Genomic DNA, 18,557 nt, shown 5'->3' with positions numbered 1-18,557 from the left:
ATTTGCTTTTAATGACAAGCGCCTGACCTCTTGGGAGCTTTTTAAGTGGCATGGTTATATGTAGGAAAGTGTTGTGGGGCTTTCAAATGACTGCTTAGAGAGTATTTTTTCTCAGTTTTTAATCACATCCATTTTTAACCAGTAAAAATTACAACTTTTTACTGTTTTTACTCTTTTATACAACCTTTTCTGATAATATCACATTGTCGCATTTGTTTCTAAAAGTCTGGAATTAGACCCTCATTTTTTTCTGCAGAGCCGAACTGGGAACTAGCTGACACTTGACATTTTACTTTTCAAACCTTTGACTGAAAAGGATAACATGTCACCGAGTTACAGTCCCTAAAGCAGCACATCTTCTGGCCTAATTGGGTTGGATGGCTCAGCCAGATATCGAGTTGGCATTTTGCCGGAGAATTCCCTCAGCTCCCCGATGATGAGCCCAGTGTGCCTTCGTTTATCAACGTCTCCCTGCTTTTGCTGAGTAGTTTGTTTTTGCCCTTCGCACAATATATCACCTGTCACATCTAATGGGACGCAGTATGGAGTACACAGGGCCCCGGCAGATCCCCTGGGTTCATCTTTGTTTCCATTTCCACCATTGCCATAGATAACTCCTTCGATAGCTGCAGCCCTCCACCTCGGTCCACACCAGCTCTCTCTGTGCTGGCATGAAAACAAATCAAGGCTTTTTGCAATAAACTGGAGAGAAGTCCCAATAAAGTGCTTCTGGTAGGATTGAATTTGGATAATAACAATAGACCTGTGCATTATAGTTTTCATCACAAAATGACATGAAATGATGTGTCTCGGTCATAGGGGAAAGTTGCTGTGAGTCCACTTGTTTGAGTTGGGTCGTGAAAGTAAAGACATTTTCCTCTGCCCTGTTTAAATACAGTGGGATTGTTCTCATTACTATTGTACAGGTACACTGCAAAAATAAAGTATTTGTTTTAACTTAAAAAGGGCTGCCTTAAAAATTTACATTGACTGAATATGAAAAGACAAGTTGTGGTAATTTTGTAATGATTCAAAACAAATAAAGTTTTGTCAGTTCAACTTGATATTAATTCAGTTGCATGAGAGAAAACACGTTCACTAAGCTTCAGATATTCAGTTGAACCAACAACCCTTCAGTTACACTGACAATGCCCTTCACATTTTCTCAAAAATACTAAAATAAAAACTGAGAACAAATGTCTCTTTCCAAAATTCATGGACTGCTTACTCAAGATAATCCACAGACCTTGTTGTGAGCAGTTTCATGCAGGAACTACTTTCTTTCTGCTGTAAAATCTGCTGGAACTACTTTTTTCTCTTCTAGAAAGAAAGTAGTTACATGCAACTGCTCACAACAACGTCTGTGGATTATCTTGAGTAACTGGGTCATGATTTTTGTGGAGAGACACTGGTTTTGAATTTTTAAAAAGTGATAAGAAGTTAGATAAATAAATAGCACTACTGGCCAGGGGCAAGATAAATATTTTTGATTTTGGGATGAACTGTCCCTTTAAGTCAATTAGAAAAGACCAGTTGATTCCCCTGACTTCCTGCATGATTTTTACAGTGTATATTTACCCCAAGTGGTGTGTTAGTATTATTTTAGGATTGCTGCCATGATGCTTATGTGTATATCTATAAATACTTTTAAAGTCTTGTTCCTTCAGAGTAGAATTATATATATAAAGCTATAATGCTTTGCTGTAACCCATCTTATTGTGTTATGTGTATGTCAAGTTTAAATGTGTCCCACTCTCCTGAAGTGAGGGTAGAGGCAGTAAATGGTTCACTGTTGCTATTTTTACATTGTTGCCTGCTGGTGGTTTCTGAATGTTCAGGATCACAACCCTTTCAGATGAATCAATTTTCAATTTGGTATTCTTTTCATCCTGTGACCCCTCACACTAATCTTGCTATTATATTCTAGGTGTTGACCCTTGTCACCTATGAGGTCAGAAAGGTTAGTGGCTAAGGCTTCAACTAATAGTTGTTGTTTTTTTTGATTTACCAATTAATCTGCTGACTGTCTTGATTAGTCTAATGTTTGGGGAGCAGAATGTCATAAAGTGATAATGTCATCATGATCTCACAGATAATACTCACATTGATGTAACTGGAAACAGATACTGTTCTTATTTTTGCCTGAAAAATCATACAATCATGTATTATATCTTATATAATGGCCCATATTAAGACTGCATAAAGTACCTGCCCTTCTATACTTTTTATTACCACATGTTTAAAGGGACAGTTCACCAAAATTACATTTGAATGACACTTCAAAACTCTGCAACTCACTTAAAAAATGAGATGGATAAATAGCTCTACAGGCCATGGGAAAAATATATAGTTTTGATTTTTGTAGGTGAACTGTCCCTTTAAAATCATACAACATCCTGTAATTATTATAGTATTGAAAGTACTGAGGCTATAAAAAAAATCATTCTCATTCATCACGCTCATTCAAACCTCAGTTTAACTCACGTCTTTAATGTCCAGCCTGAAATTTGTGTTGCAGCAGCAAACAGACAAAAAACTTATTTTATGTACCTAGAACTTATGTTCTTTTTGCAGTGGCACTGAAAGAGATATGGAGTATACTTTTTTCTATCAGTATTGTATCAAAGGTTAAAATTCCGGTACTGGGACAACTCTAGCCCACCTTTTTCACTGAAGCCATATTGATGAATTAGTAAGTAAACACAGGTGTTTCCAATGATACTAATTAAGGTCTCATTAGTGTAGCAGAGCCTTTCACTCTGAGCAAACATTCACAATAGCAGAAACCTTAATTACTATCATTGGTAACACCTGTGTTTATTCAGCTATTTCATATCAAAATGGCTGCTGCAATAGGTCTATTTCCCAGCATTTACATGTAAAATACCATATATTTCACTAATTTTTTGGATTACAGTATTTGTCAGCCTCAGAATACACATAAATGCACCTTGCAACTCGATATTTCATGGTGAACATAAGATGTTTCTTTTCTGAATAGCCCAGGTTGTTCTGGAAATGTGCTTTATATTATTTAAGACCAAAAAACACATTTCTGGTTCTGGAATGAATAACTCAACCAGCTGAAATATCTGATTTGCATATTTTTTTCAACCTGCTTTAAGAGTGAAATATATTTTTGTTTTAAGTGCTGAGTGCTGAACAAAATATCTACAATGTTTGACAAAAGTTTCACTAGTTTTACTAATCTGTTCCTCTTCTTGGCTCGCCTCGCCTCGGACAGATCCCGGAAGCTACAGCTGCTGCCAAGACATCACTTTCAAGCTAGCGTCACTAAGAGAAAGACCTTTCAACTGTATATTTCAAAATAAAACCTACATTAAATTAACATGTTGTATTACTTAATATAAAACACGCCTGTCTCTATTTTTATGCTATGCGTTTCCCAACATTACAACATAATACTGAATAGTCAATTGAAATAGTTCTGACGGCGCGTGTCACTCTAATTAGCGATATTTCTTACCATAATAGGCACTATTGAATTTTATTTTGAAGCGAGAGTCAGTCAATTTCCGGTCTTGTTCCGTGTGTTTGGTCGACTTGACGCAGCTGTTAGTGGGACAAATGAAGTTCATTTTCCACAGCTGGTGATGGCGGATGTTGTTGAAAAAGACACCATGAAGAATTACCACATTGCGTCTGGGAAAATTAACCCAGAGACCAGTCGCTATCCTTACTGTATTGTGTGGACTCCCATCCCCGTGTTATCGTGAGTTATCGCCGTCCACTGTGCAGCTCGGCTTTTGACCAGAACCAAGTGACAGCTTTATTAGCTTAGCTAGCTAGCAGACGTACAGCACCATCCTGTTGCTGAATTCCCTTCCTGTTGTTTTTTATGTAATCACTGTTAGTAAAAGTTAGAGACGCCTAAATGAATTGAGAATGTTTAAAGCTAGTTTTTATAAGTATGATCTAAAGTAGAATTTTATTTGGGTGCGTATTTAATTAGGCAAAATTAGAAACCCAATTAACACCGAGTAAACAAAATAACAAAACAACACAAAAACAGCTTCAGATGCTTAAAAGTTGAAGGCTAAAGCTAATTTGCCTTTAAAGTACAATTTGTTTCGATGGCAGAAGTTACAGTGTAGTTATCATAATACTAATACCAAAATACTATATGTCCATTATCAGTTTTCATATTGTTTTGAAACAATTTACAAGTTGCCAAGTATTCAAATTATACTTTCATTTTTATTTCGAGTGAACAATGGTTTTCCAAAAGTGTGTACAAGTATATACTCAGTATGGCGTTCATAGTACAGAATATGGATAACCATAATTTATACAATTAATGCTTCTGCTTTTTATTATCTATCAGCATTAACTGAATAAGTGCAAACTTAAGCCTGTCAGGATAGTTACTTTTTGTTGGATGATAATTTTTTCCAGGGATAATTGCAGTAAACGGTGATATTGTCATTTTTCGACTGCTTTATGCCATTGATATAATGATAGTATAATAGCTTAATAATGTATATAAAGCCCGACTTATATATCAGTCACCTGATATGTTGGCACAATATTGGCCTGATATGGGCCTCTCACAGATATGTCGATATTTGCATATGTGTTTACCAATGCACCAATAAGATTATTTTTTTACGGAACATATAATACAGAAAACAGTGCTTGGGGTGATTTAGATTTAGCACAGTGGGGAACATTTATGAGGACAGGAGGAGCTTCCTGATAGATATAAATGCTTGGTTCACAACTTGCCCCCTGATTGACTGATGGTATGAAAATATCGAAGAATTGACATTTACCAAGCAGTACTGAAGTACTGATCTCAGTTGGTATATGTATATATTAAATTATAGACCATATTAAATAAAATATATAATATTCTTTAATGTCATTTGTTCAAGAAAACAGCCTTATGCATACCTTTGCACAGTCTTTTTGGTGCAAGACTGATGCATAATCCACATAGAAAAAGGTCTATTATTATTTCAGTCCACACTGGAGCTTTGGAGGGCAGCTTTGAAACAAAGTCCATTTGGATTTACTCTTCCAAACTTGTGGCTACTTTATGCAGTCATGGGCCAAAACATGTCTTCAGTAACACGTTAACTTCACCTCACCTGGTTCACGGTTGCTGTGTGTATGAGTATGTTTGTGTAGAAGCCTGAGCTCTGCCCACAGCAACACACAGACAGTACACGACGAGTGGACAGAAGCAGCGCAACCAGAATTGACAGCAAAACCTGTCTCAGCATTCGGCTTAGGCGTTGTGCCCAAATCTTATAATAATGTGAAAAACCCTGTTGTTTGTCCTGGCAAGTAGATTATTATTGTGACAAGCCTGCTAACAGTTGTGTATCCTAGTACTTATTCAAAAAATTCCCACATATCCCTGATGCTAGAGCCTGATTGATGCTAAATGTTTGGGGCCAATGCTGTCCAAATAACATCAGGTCACTGAAACAGCAATTTATTGCACATTCTCTATTATATAACACCCAATGTTTCAGATCTTTATATGAGAGTAGATTGATTAAATTTTACATGGTCACATTCTTAGCAACCAATTAATTGAGCTCTGATTAATTGTTATCATCCCGATAACTAAATAAATATATAGATGGATGATGGATCATTTAAATGAAGAAATAGGATCAAATATACATAAAATGCTTCCTAGAAAAAATAAAAACAAATGGATCAAGTTTTATGAAAAGAAAAAAAGGAAGTCTGTGGAACATGAATATTTGAGGATTATTAACAAAAGACAAGTGAAGTGGACTTATTCGTGGAGGATTGTCAGTTTGAGTTTCAGAAACAGACCAGAATTTGTTATAGGAAAAGTGAATTGACTGATATTCTTCTGTAACTACAGCACTTAGTTTACATGAGTAATTGAGCCCTACCTCCTCACCTCTACACCAAAGCATCTCACACTGGTCTTGTGTGTCCTGTCTGTGTGGACCAGGTCAAAACAGGTTATGTCCGCTTTTATTGAGTTATTTGTTAGTCTTTCTGGGGCACATCGCAGAAATGCTGTTTCTGTATTAATGTTAAAATTGCGTGCGTTTTGTTTTTCGCTCAGATGGCTGCTTCCATTCATCGGCCACATGGGAATCTGCACTTCCACTGGTGTCATCCGGGACTTTGCTGGACCTTACTTTGTCTCAGTGAGTAATGACTGTGGTTGTAAGGTTTACACAGGTCGACTTTGAGAAGATATTAATAGCTTGTACATGAAATTAAGTACATTACAGTGGCTCGACACTGGCACAATGGATGCCAAGGAAGACAATGAGTATGAGCTTAAAGTGTTGACTGTTAATTTAAAAAAGTCGGCCACTGAAAACATATTTTGGGTATCAAACACTCACTCCTTCAGCTTGAAAGAAGAAAGCTGTATAATTTGCTCCTCTACAGAGGATAGCAGCTAAAGTCATATTGTCACAATGGTAACTCTGTTTTACAGCAAAACAAGAGTTTCCAAACTCACTGAAGTGAAACTTAGCAATCCTCTTCTCCTTCTTTGCTCTCCCTCTGTACTTTCTGTAAGTTGCAAATTCGCATTATTAGCCAAAATCTGGCTAAATACACAGCTTAAGTTTAGTTTGTTTGTTGCTTGTAACCAAATGGAGCTGTGACAGCCATTTCACAAACAATGTACACAACCTATACAATAAACGTAGATGCAGATCTGCAGTAACTTTGCTTTCAAGGTTCAAAAAACAGAAAGCGGCTTATTGGAAAAATAAGAATAGGCAGTCTGAACTGAACGAAACTGAACTAAAGAAAATTGCAAGGGATCGCATTGGTGGTGGGTGTGTTGTTTCAGGTAGCACTGGGATAATGAAATATGACCCAGGAAGTCCAGTTTGAGTTGTAGATGTATGAGACTGAAAGGTTAACTTTGAAGAAAGCACTGCACAGCAATCCACAAGGAAGGATTACACTCTCTGGGAAGTTATCATGGCAGCACTTGTTTTATCTTTTGACTCAACGCTCTCAGGGAAAACAGTAGAAATATGTTCATGTTAGAGAGCAATATACCAGGAAGTTACACTTGTGTGTATTTGCTTGGCCAACACAGTGCCCTGATGGATGATATCCTGCTGTGTTTTGTGCTGTATGGTGACAAAAGTTGAGCCAGGTTCAACTTTACCAGCCGATCTTGCGTTGTTTATCCGCAGCCCCCTGCACTGGCACCCCGGCTGTTTCAAAGCGGCGATCCCATTCTCATGAATGAGGGGGCTGTGATTGTCCATGCAGTGCTGTTGTCTGCCTGTTCTGAAGTTTCAATGTAGAAATGGCACAACAGTATTTGATTTGACCTACACACAATAGCGCAGTTTTGTTCATATTCCACGGTGAAAGGTGCAAACATGGCGCCTTCACTGGAAAAACAAACACGGCCAGTGTGGTTTTTCCTGCAAGGAAACCAGCTGTTCCCCAGAAGTTTGAAGTCGATCTGATTTGACAGCAACAACATACAACCACAGAATGAAGCAAGAGCCCTAGAGGGTAGATGTGTGTGATCCGAATGTGATAGAGCCACTTTCAGGCCAACCTGACTATTTAACAATTTCTTACATTTTACTGTCAAACAATTGAGGGCACTTGTACACACAGATTGTCATTATTATGATGTTCTTGACATATTAACTAAACCTACTGCTGAAGATACACAAATTTGTTGTGTGACATAAAGGGCTCATTTTCTGTAACATGTTTTTAAGCTGCTTTGAGGGAAAAAAACAGAACCAGATCATCCAGATAGTGATGTGGCAACATGCAGCTTCACAGCTTCAAGTGGGACTCATTTGGCCTTCGCACACAAACAAAGTTGATGGTGAACACAGACAAACAGGATGTGAGGCACATTTCCTAAATTCCACCATCTAAACTACTTATTCTGATTTCCAGAGAACCCAAAAGTGTATTGGCACACTCATGATGGTTCATCACATCATGAGGCAGTTTGTTTTTGAGTTAGAAAATCTTTCAAAAGGCCCATTTAGGTTTTAATTTTTAATGCCAAATAATTAGCTGCACAGGTTTGGACCTACTGACGGTGCTACATTTGCATTTAGTATTAGTGTAGGAAAAATAAAGACGATACAATGAATGAAAGAAACATGAGTAAATAAATGATCACTTGAACCTGTTGTGAAATAATAAACATTTTCTCTTTTTTTGCAGGAGGACAACATGGCTTTTGGAAGACCGACAAAGTAAGTAAATGAAACTATTGCATTTGGACTTTGTGCTTACACAATTTATCACTACATTTTCTTCACAACAGTTTGGGTTTGTGTTTCTCTTTGACTGAAGGTACTGGATGCTTGATGTTAGCAAAGTCTACGCTAGTGGCTCCAACGCCTGGGACACAGCGGTGCACGACGCTTCAGAGGAGTACAAGCACAGGATGGTAAATGAGTGATCATGTGCACGTGTCTTTTTTCATTTGCTTTACAAACATGAAAAGACCAGCCCTGATTTGTCCTCTTTGTTTTCTCCAAAGCACAACCTGTGCTGTGACAACTGTCACTCGCATGTCGCCATGGCTCTGAATCTGATGCGATATGAAAACAGCACCTCATGGAACATGGTCAACCTCTGCCTCCTCGCTCTGATCCATGGAAAACACGTCAGGTAAGAATGTGGAACACACATGATGACGTATGATACAGAGAACGTAATTGCAACTGCAGAAAAGACCATTGAGTTTTCACCATCCTACCGGAATTATCAACAACAATCACTATTTGTTAGTAGCAGAATATAAACAGCCACAGCATCAAATGCAACAGTGTTTGTTTTTTTTGGGGGAGAATCCATCAAAATTTGTAAAAGACTACATTAACATTAATTTAAAAAACATAATAGATAACAGCTGTAATTCTACATGTCTATCTCTACAAGTGTGTGAGTCCCAAGGCTGGATTTGACATGAAAATACATAACTTACTGGCAGCTCAAAGCCTCAACTAAAACATCAAAAGGAATAATTTTGAATAGTTTTACTTTTTCATAGAGAAACAAAGTGAATGGCCAGTCTGAACGCTGCTCAGGGACTCTAGAGTCCAGGCAGAAAGTATTTTTAGGACACTGATCTGTCTTTCATTGTTGTGGCTCTAATATAGCCCAGCAGATTTCGAATTAAACGTTGGCAGATAAGTATGTGGCTAAAGGGTGTTGGAGGATGTTCACAGCCATAGTAGGGAAAGAGTTTAGGAATAGTCTCCCATTTTTTGACACTGTAGTGGGAAATGTTCTTGAATGGCAGTATCAGTCACCTGATCTAAGTCCAGCTGAACAGGTGCTTCACCTGATGAAGCACAATAAAATCTGATTTAATGTGATGAAGAAATGAAATGGGCCTAATCAGTTTGAGCATGTATGTATATAAATGTCATTTACCACAGCTGTAGGGTGCTGGAAAAACTTGAAAATGATTAAAGTGCTTGAATTTGACTTTGAAAAATGTGTAGGAACTACAGCTGCAATGATCAGTCAATTATTAATTGATTAATTGTTGCTGTGAGTGTGTTTTTTTTAAAAGAAAACAGTAAAAATGCTGTGATTCCAGCTCCTCAAATGTGAATATTTTTGGGTTACTGTAGCTGTCAATGACAGTAAACTGAACATCTTTGGGTTGTGGGTAAAACAAGATGTTTGAGGACTTCACTTTTTGGCATTGGGAAACACTTAATGAAATGTTCTGGCATTTTATAGACCAAACAACTCATCGATCATTTGAGAAAATAATTGACAGATTAATCAATGATGAAAATAACCAGTATCAGTTGGAACCATGTGTTTAGCAGTAACATCATTTGGATAAACTGCTGTGGTTACAGTGGAATTAAGACTTTCGTTGTTTTTAGTCAAGTACAGTCATCCTGCACAACATGCATTTTTTTGTAAGGGTTTGGATTTTTTTGTCAGTGGTACAGAAAATTAGCATCTTCTGTCCAAAAAGTATCAGCATTTTATTTGCCTTACAGGCCCAAACTAGTGCTTACCCCATAATATCCAGCTGCTCTCTTCAAAGCTAGTGTAAGAAGTAGGGCTGAAGCTTGTGAATGAGGTTTCTCACTGGGATCCCAGGGGCTTGGGCATGATTTCACTGGTCTGCCTTGAACCTGTTGTGTCTCAGGACACAGGAGAGAGAGCCCTGATTTTTAGGATGTATTAAGACTGTATATAGGACATTCCTCCAAAAAGGCCTTTGAATGTTGGTGTTACAGGACTACACATCTCAGTACTGTAGTTCTCTGGTGATCGTTGGAAAGTAAGAAGTTGATTAGACGAGACAGCTGAAGTCACCACAGTCTTTCTCATCTGTAGCCACTTTGGTGTACACTAGCATCTGACAAAAAAGGCACCAATCAGGTTTTGCCATCATGCACTGACGCGGAAAAAGAGCTGTCCTGGGATCAAGTACACAAAATTCAGTAAGAATACATACAGCTGTTTATACAGACTGTCCAGGACTGAAGAGAAGAGAAGCAGCACGAAGGGATACTTTCTCAGGAACAAACTGTGCTTGCAGTTTTCTGAATGAAACATAATAAAATCAAAATGTAGCTGACAATTCCAGTCATAAAATTGGAACAGGAGTCAGTGCAATAGCCCTGAGGCTTTGTTTTAAAGGGAGAGTTAACCCCAAAATCAAAAACAAAATGTTCATTTTCCAGTAATTTTCATGTTAAAACCAAATTTGCCCCAGCTGAGAAGTGAAACAAATCGCTGCTATGAACAGAGGGAGTTATGACACTAGAGGGGAAGCAAGGTTACTAAAATGTGGCTAGAAACTTAAGTTCCCTGTGCCAAAATGTGGGTCGACACTGGGAGGTGAGGTCACATTAAAGGAACAGTTCATCCCAAAATTAAAAATACATATTTTCCCTCTTACCTTTACTGCTATTTATCCATCTAGGTAGTAGAGTTTTTGAGGTATCGACTGTAAAAAATGTCTGCTCGCTTTTGATTATAATGAAATTCAATGGTGGCTGGCTTGTGGTGCTCAAATACCAAAGAAAAAAAAATCAAAATTCAGCAGCAGTGTCTGTCATGACCCGGTTACTCAAGATAATCAGCAGACCATGTTGTGATTGGGGTTATGTATAGTTTGTGTTTTTTGTCCGATATCAGTGCTAAAATGGTACCAAATCCTAAACAGTGCCTGAACCAATGCTTAAAAAAAGACCATTACAGTTTCAAGTATTTACAGAAATATGATCATATTTGCTAACCTGAGAAAAGGCTGCTGTCATCATTAGTGGTCTCCCCATCATAGATAAATGTCAAGTCATAATGACACACCACATATCGTATTTTTTTTAATAAATATGCTCCTCATCACCGGGGCCAGAGATGCCCACACAGTCAGTGGATGTGCTTGGCAGGACAGTGTACCCCTCTGCTTTCAAGCATGTCCCATGCATTGCTAGATGCTGCCCCCCTTTACACGCAATTGTTAAATATTTTTTGGATATCCTGCCAGGTGTTGGAATCCTTTGGAGTGAAATATGACTGCACTTCACACCATTTATCTTGATATGTTTATGGTAGCTACCAGCTAATGGTGGGCTAATGTTACCTGCTACCAGAGCCATTGATAGGGAGTACTGACGTAATATTAACTAAAAGCATGGCCTGTGGGTTATCTTGAGTAACCGGGTCATGATTTCTGGAAAGACATTACTGTTGAGTTTTTCAAATGTATTTTTTGGTGCTTTGAGTGCCATTTAGTTCTATTATATTTGAAGTCAGACATCTTTACAGCTGATATCTCCAAAACTTTGCAACTTAAACTCAAACTATTCTAGATAAATAAATGGCAATTTTTTGGAAATTTTGGGGTTGAACTGTCCCTTTTGATGTGACCTTCGCCTCCCAGTATCCACCCACGTTTAACCACTGAGAACCTCAGTTTCTATCCACATTTTGATGACCTCACTCTGCTTCTTGTATCATAACTCTTTCTGTTCGTAGGAGCTACTCGTCTCACTACTGTGCTCTCCTCACCTTCCTCTTTCTCCCTCTTCTCTTCCTCTCTGTACTATCTAGCTGTGCTGGCTTTCTGAAGACCTGGCTGCCTTTCCTGATGCTGGTGGGCATCATCCTCACAGTGGCCCTGACCCTCAACCTGCGGTGACCTGGGAGGCAGGTTGAGGACACAGTGGAACCCCTGCAGGTCGTATGTGGGGTTGACCTTTTAGACAACAAAGGGGGGCATCACACGGTGTCGAGCAAACGTAACCAAGGAGATAAAGACTTCTCTCCTCCAAGAGGAGATTGCTGAACGGGAATGTCCAACACATGTACACCAACAAATGCTTGGTTTGTGGAGAGCAGACAGGCAGCCTCTTGCTGACAGAGCTCCAGTGGTGGAGCTGGAATGCCGTAGGGACGGAAATTCATTTATATTCAGTCACAACTACCAGAATCACACAAACACTTAATGGATTATGATTATTGAAAGCCTAACAGCAGGTTTAAGCCACAGCCACCTGCAAAGTGTAGAAGTTGTGTAGTTGTATTAATAGTTGATTAGAGGTACGTACATTGTTGAATTATCTGAGGGAAAACACATTCATGCCTTGCTTTCAGATTTCAGTGACCTCTGTAATGGATTGGGAATGAAATCCCATGTTCCTGTGCTTCCAGAATGCCATTTTTCTACCGGGGAGCACAAACACGTTAAATCAATTAGATGCCTTTCTAGGGAATTTATTGCATTTCATGCTTGATCTAATGTAGCTCTTCTACAGTACTGCAACTTAAATCTAAATACGCCAGAGCAGTTTGTATTTTTGTGCATTTTCTTACTCATATTCAGCCTAATTCTGTAGGATAAAAGGAAAAAGTCTGCATCTTCTAAAAAGAAATATTTTCTCAGAGATATGTTGTACATGCATCACACGTATCACCTCATGGTACTACTTTCACAGGTTTACGATGAATGTTTTCATACCTTTAACTACAGATCATCAGTGCAACGATTGTAGCAACCTCAATGAATGTGGCTGTGTGGAAAATACCATCAGAATATTAAAGCTCCTTTTGGTTTTCTACACTTGTGCCAAATGTAGGAGAGTGGGAGACCAACTCAAACTGTGTCCTTAAATATCTCACTTGTCCTTTAATGGACTCCAAAGCCTGTAGAGTTCTGAAACCTGGTCTGATGAGAGCTGTTTTATTTTTCATCACTAATTTTGACCTTATGCTAAGAAGCAAGAGTCAGTGCCTAAAAAACTATTTCCGTCACAGATCCCTTATATTATATCTTCAGTTTTGTGGTTATTTAAAAAAAAAAAAAGTTAATTCCACATGATGGTTGGCACTCGAAAATCCGTTGCCATGGCTGTCGTGAGTAAATTCAAATCCCCTCATTGTTTGCAATCAAACAGAAAAAAGTGTGGAGCCCTCTCTTTGTCCGCGGCGCTGCCAGAAGCAGCAGGTAGCCAGGATCCTCAGGTTTTTTCACACTCGCCAAACCCCTGCTGAATATCCCCACTTTTCCCCCCACAGCGCCTGACCAGCGTCGCTCCTGCTGTTTTCCACCTCTGCAGATCAGATTGGAAGGTCATTGTGAAATGTCAGCGCTGTTTTCACAAAGCTTTGATATACACCGGCCAACATCCTGCAATAATCCAAAGTAGATGTCATTTCAGTGTGAGCTTAGAAATGAAAATCTGTTTTATTTTCTGTTTTAAAGGATTTAACACTAGGGCTAACACAGTGCCAGTTTTCTAGCCTTTGCTCTCCTCATTGGGCTTCTCTTGAAAGCAGATCTTCTGTGGCCTCTTCTGTGTATTTCACCCATGTTGCCTGTAAATATTTGAACACACATACTGTACACCAGGTGCTCTTTATATACTTTGCAAACTTGATCGCTCACTCTATGAATAATTTATGGTGTAATTTTTGTTCTCTTTACTCCACTTCTGCATATCATCTCTGCTCGGCAATGAAGCAGACTTGTGCCTGAATGAGTGTGTGTGCGTGCGCGTTTGGAGAGAGCATGTGATTGCATGCCAGCATGTGTGTATTGCATGCATGCAAGAATACGAGCGCTTGAGAGAGACGTTCACGTTCTGTTCATGTCTGACTCATACTGTGGCTTCTTGACTAATAATCAGCTGCATTTCATTGCAGCCAACTGCCTAGTGATTGATTTCTATATTTACGACTCCATATTTTCCTCTTAACCTCCTTCAAGTTTTATGCGACTGCTGGTAACCTTAGCAAGAATAAATAATAAATTAGACTGTAACAGGCCTGCTTAAGTTAATGTTGATTTGATGCAATAGCCTGTACTGTACTGTACTGTACCGTGTGTAGCTACAGATTCAGTAGATTAGAGCTGCAGTCATTTTCTCAAAGCATTAAAATGGAGAAACAGAAATGGAGAATCTGGCCTCAGTTTGAACAGTGGATACTGTCTATATGAAACATTGTTTGGGCAATATTTTAAGCCTTTCAACTGTGACACTTCTTGCTTTTTTAAAGGTGCAATGTGTAAGATATGTCCAGAATTTTAATTAAAAAAAAAGAACAAACATTATCAACAGAATGTGAAGTAACAGTTGTTGTGTCAAAGACAGCTATATATTTTGTTGTAGGGATATTTGCTTAAGTTACCAAGCTAACAAGCTAGCCCCCTTCCTCAAGAGGTGATAGTCCAGTCCTCCTGTAGTTTTTGCTGGGTGATGTATTGAGTTTACCAGAATCACAAGATCTCTTTGATCCTATAGTCCAATAAATAAAACAAACTCAAAATGTCAGGAAAGGAAATATTCTTACACCTATTCTCTGTACACCTTCTGAATTCAAGTTGATCTCTTTCCATGAACTAAGATGAGCTTGTTCATAAAGTTAATATACACGTCCAACAAAATAAAAGTCACCAAAAATGTCCTGGTTTGTCTTTCCACTATTCAGGAATACCCAGCTCTGGTGTTATTGAAAATAATTCCTTAGAATATTTTTGGATCGAACACGTTGGACTGACTCCCAGCTGCCTCTCTGATGCTCCTCTCTGCTTGATGCCTCTCCTGCCATCTTCATCATCCTCAGAGTAAATCACCTCTGTCAGTCTCGGAGACTGTGTTCAGCCCTGGTCCGCCTGTTTTCACAGAGAGGCTACTAAGCTAGGCCCAAGACAGCTAAGGGCCTCTAGCTACTGGACTAACTGAGCTAAGAGCAGCTAGTTGGTTAGTTACAGCCAAAGATAGTTACAGCAAAAAGCATTGTGCGCAGCACTGAGCAGCCTTGAGTTGTGCATTATGGGAGTCACCATCTTGGGTTTTTGCAACCAGAGTGCACACAGTGCTGATGAGAACGTGGAGCTGGTGGGTGACATACTGAGACTTGGGCAGTGCTTGGTTTTGGTCATCTATTCAGCAGGAAATAATGGCGGCCTACATAGTTGCAATCTTTCTCTCAACAGTAGACTAAAATATGTTTCTGAAATCATTTTAGAGCAGAGATAGTCGATGTAGTAACAGAATTGTGATTCTTGTTTGATCAGGACTGCCTAGTTTGATAGTTTGATCTGGATTTTGTGTGCCCTGTGTTGCACTTGACAAACTCACCGAGAATGACTTGTCACACCCTAAAGCATACCCTGCTTTACTGTCTGTTTTACTCTAAATGAACATCATGCTGTATTGAGGAAGACTTTAAACTTAAGATTGAGACCAAAAACTTATGAGGAAACTGTTTACTGAGATCATAAATCAAGTCAGAAAAAGGGTCATTCTCCCATGAGGCTACACACCAATGGACTGTGCAACCAGTGGAGTAGCTCTGTGCTGGCCATTAGTAAGGACAAAGATTTGGCTTCACTTTTCAGACCCAGAAGGTCCTTCCATTACTTAATGTACTGTCTGTCTGTTTGGAGCTACCTTTGACAGGCGGCCATTTCTTACACATTGCTCCTTTAAAGCCATGTCACTAGTAACTAGTGTGAAGATGTTATCGCCTTTCTTTGTAAATACAACTTTATGCCCTTAAGTCTCAAATATTCATTTTTTAAATTATTGTGAGATTTTGGACTTTTGGATGCAAGCAAGCAGACTGGCAGCCCTGCATTCACTGTGATGTTACTAAAAGTAGCATGTGTTTAAAAAAAAAAAAAAAAATGCCTCAACTTCAGTGACATTTTTACATCTCTGTCCAAACTTGGTGAATGTGGTTGTGAAAATGGGTCTCTGTAATTGCTCTAAATGTCAGAAAATGAGAGATAAACTGTCCTTGAATGTGTAAGTTGTTTGGTGAAACAGCTCATTCATTGTTTTGAGCTAATGAATGAATGAATGAATGACTGAATAGCCCTGTGAAATCAAACTGAAAACATTGTCATTATAACTGCTTCTGACATATATAAATATATATGTATGTTTTAGATAGAGAGATATAACTTGTGAAGATAAATGGTACACCAGTCCTTTATTGGAGCGCATGTGCAGGAATGCAATACAGAGTGGAGATCATTTGAATGGTTTTAGATGTTGCCTGCTGCGGTGCCTTGTTGTATCCAAGAGCCAGGTCCAGGAATGTGGAGACCTGTGGTCCCAGCGATTCAGTACGCTGACAAAAGACAGTTGGGATGCTATTATTAGTGCCACTATCCATATACACTTATACCAGTCTGCAATTTCAAAACCCTCTTTTGTTTCTCTAATCCTCAAAATATCTTTTATGCTACGGATCTTATAGCCGATGGGGAATTTTAAGACTCCTGCAAGTGACTGTGTGAACTCTGAATATGTTTATGACTTGCAGCTATAATACCAATAAAGATGTCTATTATTGTAGAAATTTGTCTGAATTTCTTTCTCTTTTTTTTAAACTTGGATTTCCTTCACTGAATTATGACGACTGTGTTTCATCAAAGCTGTCAGCAGGAGGGATGATGTTAAGATTTCAAGGCTCTCTGAGCCATGAAAGGCAAACTTTCCTCCTCCTCCTGAACTTTCTATAAATACACTCAGAAGTGATTCCTGTAATAATCATTATAATCTGTCAGAATAAACATTAAGGACGTGAAGCCGTCACAGCTTTGATACTCTACTATCAAGTGGCTGAAAGTCCCACTCAATGGCCATTATCCTGCAGAGCATTAAGAAAAGGGGGATCAAAGGCTCTGCAGTCTGGCCCCCAAACAGAAACACCCCTCCCCCACGTTTACCATACCACCTGGGGAGGTGGGAATGACCAGGGACGTCACATTCCAACACTATAGTGAAATCACTGCATGACAAAAATATAGGGAATAATATAAGACAGTGATTCCTGACAAGATGCTATTCAGAAACAAGTATTACTCTGACTGCACTGATGGGGCTTTATTATAGAAAACAGATTTCCTGCAATATTAAGCTCATTCATTGGTCTCCTTGGGGTAAATAAGAGTAAACCTTTAGTTGAAATACAATATTTATGCCAACGAGAATCTTTTACCACTGAATCATTATTACAGAGTATTGCGTAGTTGAATTATTACGCAAACTTATTGTGCACTGTAAAATGAATCATACAGGAATTTAGTGGAATCATCTAATCTTTTAATCGTTAACTTGATTTATACAGTACACAAGTTTTATTTAGTGAGTTAGTGTACCATACAGAGTTTAATCAACTCATTAAATTACATTTCTAAAGAAACGTGATCAGCATAATAACAGACTTCTGAGCATCCATTGCTTGAGAGTTAAAACTCTCCTCAGGCCATTCACTTTTATAAAACATATATGATAAAAACCTGCCTTGTCTGTAATAGTGGTTTGTTTTCACAAGAATGAAAACACTGCCAACCGTGATGAAGTTTAGTATTGGATAACTTCATTAAAAAGCTAATAACTTATTAATTTGTTTGTTGGTTGATCTTATTTGCTTAAGCATATTGGACATGTTTTCCAAAGTACAACTTAAGTTTATTTGACTAGAAAAGTTGGTTTTGAGTCTGTACAAAATTACCTCAACTTGTTTTCTCAAATTAAGTCAACTCAAAATTTTAAGGCAGCCTGGACACTTACTTTTGAAAATTAACACAAATGGTTTATTTTTACAGTGTAATGTTTTAAGATTGCAGGCAGAGTCCAGCCAATACTGAATTTTTGGGTCAGACGCTAATACTGATACTGATACTGATATAGAATACTGCCTATAAAACTTAAAAACAAAACAAAACAAACAAACAAAAAACAATCTGCATTATGTTCTGTAAGTAAAAAAAAAAAAAAAAAACAGACATATATTGGGATACTGATATAGACCATATAGTAATGATTTGCCAGTATGGAGTTGACCATCTATCCATCCAAACTATTGACCATCTGATATATCTGATTTAAATACAATCAGAGCAAAATTTGGCTTCCATATCTATATTTGGACTATATAACAATAAATGTAATATTGGCCAACGTCATTGGCACCATATGATCATATTTGGCTGCACAGCTGCAGGAGTAAATCTGATGAAGAGAAAGAGCTGAGAACTCAGCCACTCTCTCCTCCTCCTCCTCCTCCTCCTCCTCCATCTCTCCTGCCGC

At 38.4% G+C, this 18,557-nt stretch overlaps 1 protein-coding gene across 1 annotated transcript; it reads left to right on the top strand.

Moving 5' to 3' along the window:
* Positions 1 to 3,577: 3,577 nt before the first annotated feature.
* tmem222b (transmembrane protein 222b) lies at positions 3,578 to 12,884 on the top strand. Its single transcript, XM_084738674.1, has 6 exons — positions 3,578 to 3,733; positions 6,077 to 6,161; positions 8,188 to 8,219; positions 8,320 to 8,416; positions 8,510 to 8,640; positions 12,064 to 12,884. The coding sequence occupies exons 1-6, from the start codon at positions 3,615 to 3,617 to the stop codon at positions 12,149 to 12,151; spliced, it is 552 nt and encodes a 183-aa protein (XP_084594800.1). The 5' UTR covers positions 3,578 to 3,614; the 3' UTR covers positions 12,152 to 12,884.
* The last annotated feature ends 5,673 nt before the right edge of the window (positions 12,885 to 18,557 follow it).

The sequence above is a fragment of the Lutjanus erythropterus genome, chromosome 16 (genome assembly GCF_056507025.1).
Source record: "Lutjanus erythropterus isolate fLutEry1 chromosome 16, fLutEry1.hap2, whole genome shotgun sequence".
Taxonomy (NCBI): Eukaryota; Metazoa; Chordata; class Actinopteri; order Lutjaniformes; family Lutjanidae; genus Lutjanus; species Lutjanus erythropterus.
This window is presented reverse-complemented; position numbering and strand designations above follow the sequence as displayed.

What these genes read in the sequence shown, in the direction of transcription:
- tmem222b (XM_084738674.1), top strand. Translation starts at nt 3,615, where the DNA reads ATGGCGGATGTTGTTGAAAAAGACACCATGAAGAATTACCACATTGCG. An exon ending in AGGAGTACAAGCACAGGATG is followed by an intron (nt 8,417 to 8,509) that starts GTAAATGAGTGA and finishes TTTTCTCCAAAG; the next exon opens with CACAACCTGTGCTGTGACAA. An exon ending in ATCCATGGAAAACACGTCAG is followed by an intron (nt 8,641 to 12,063) that starts GTAAGAATGTGG and finishes TGTACTATCTAG; the next exon opens with CTGTGCTGGCTTTCTGAAGA.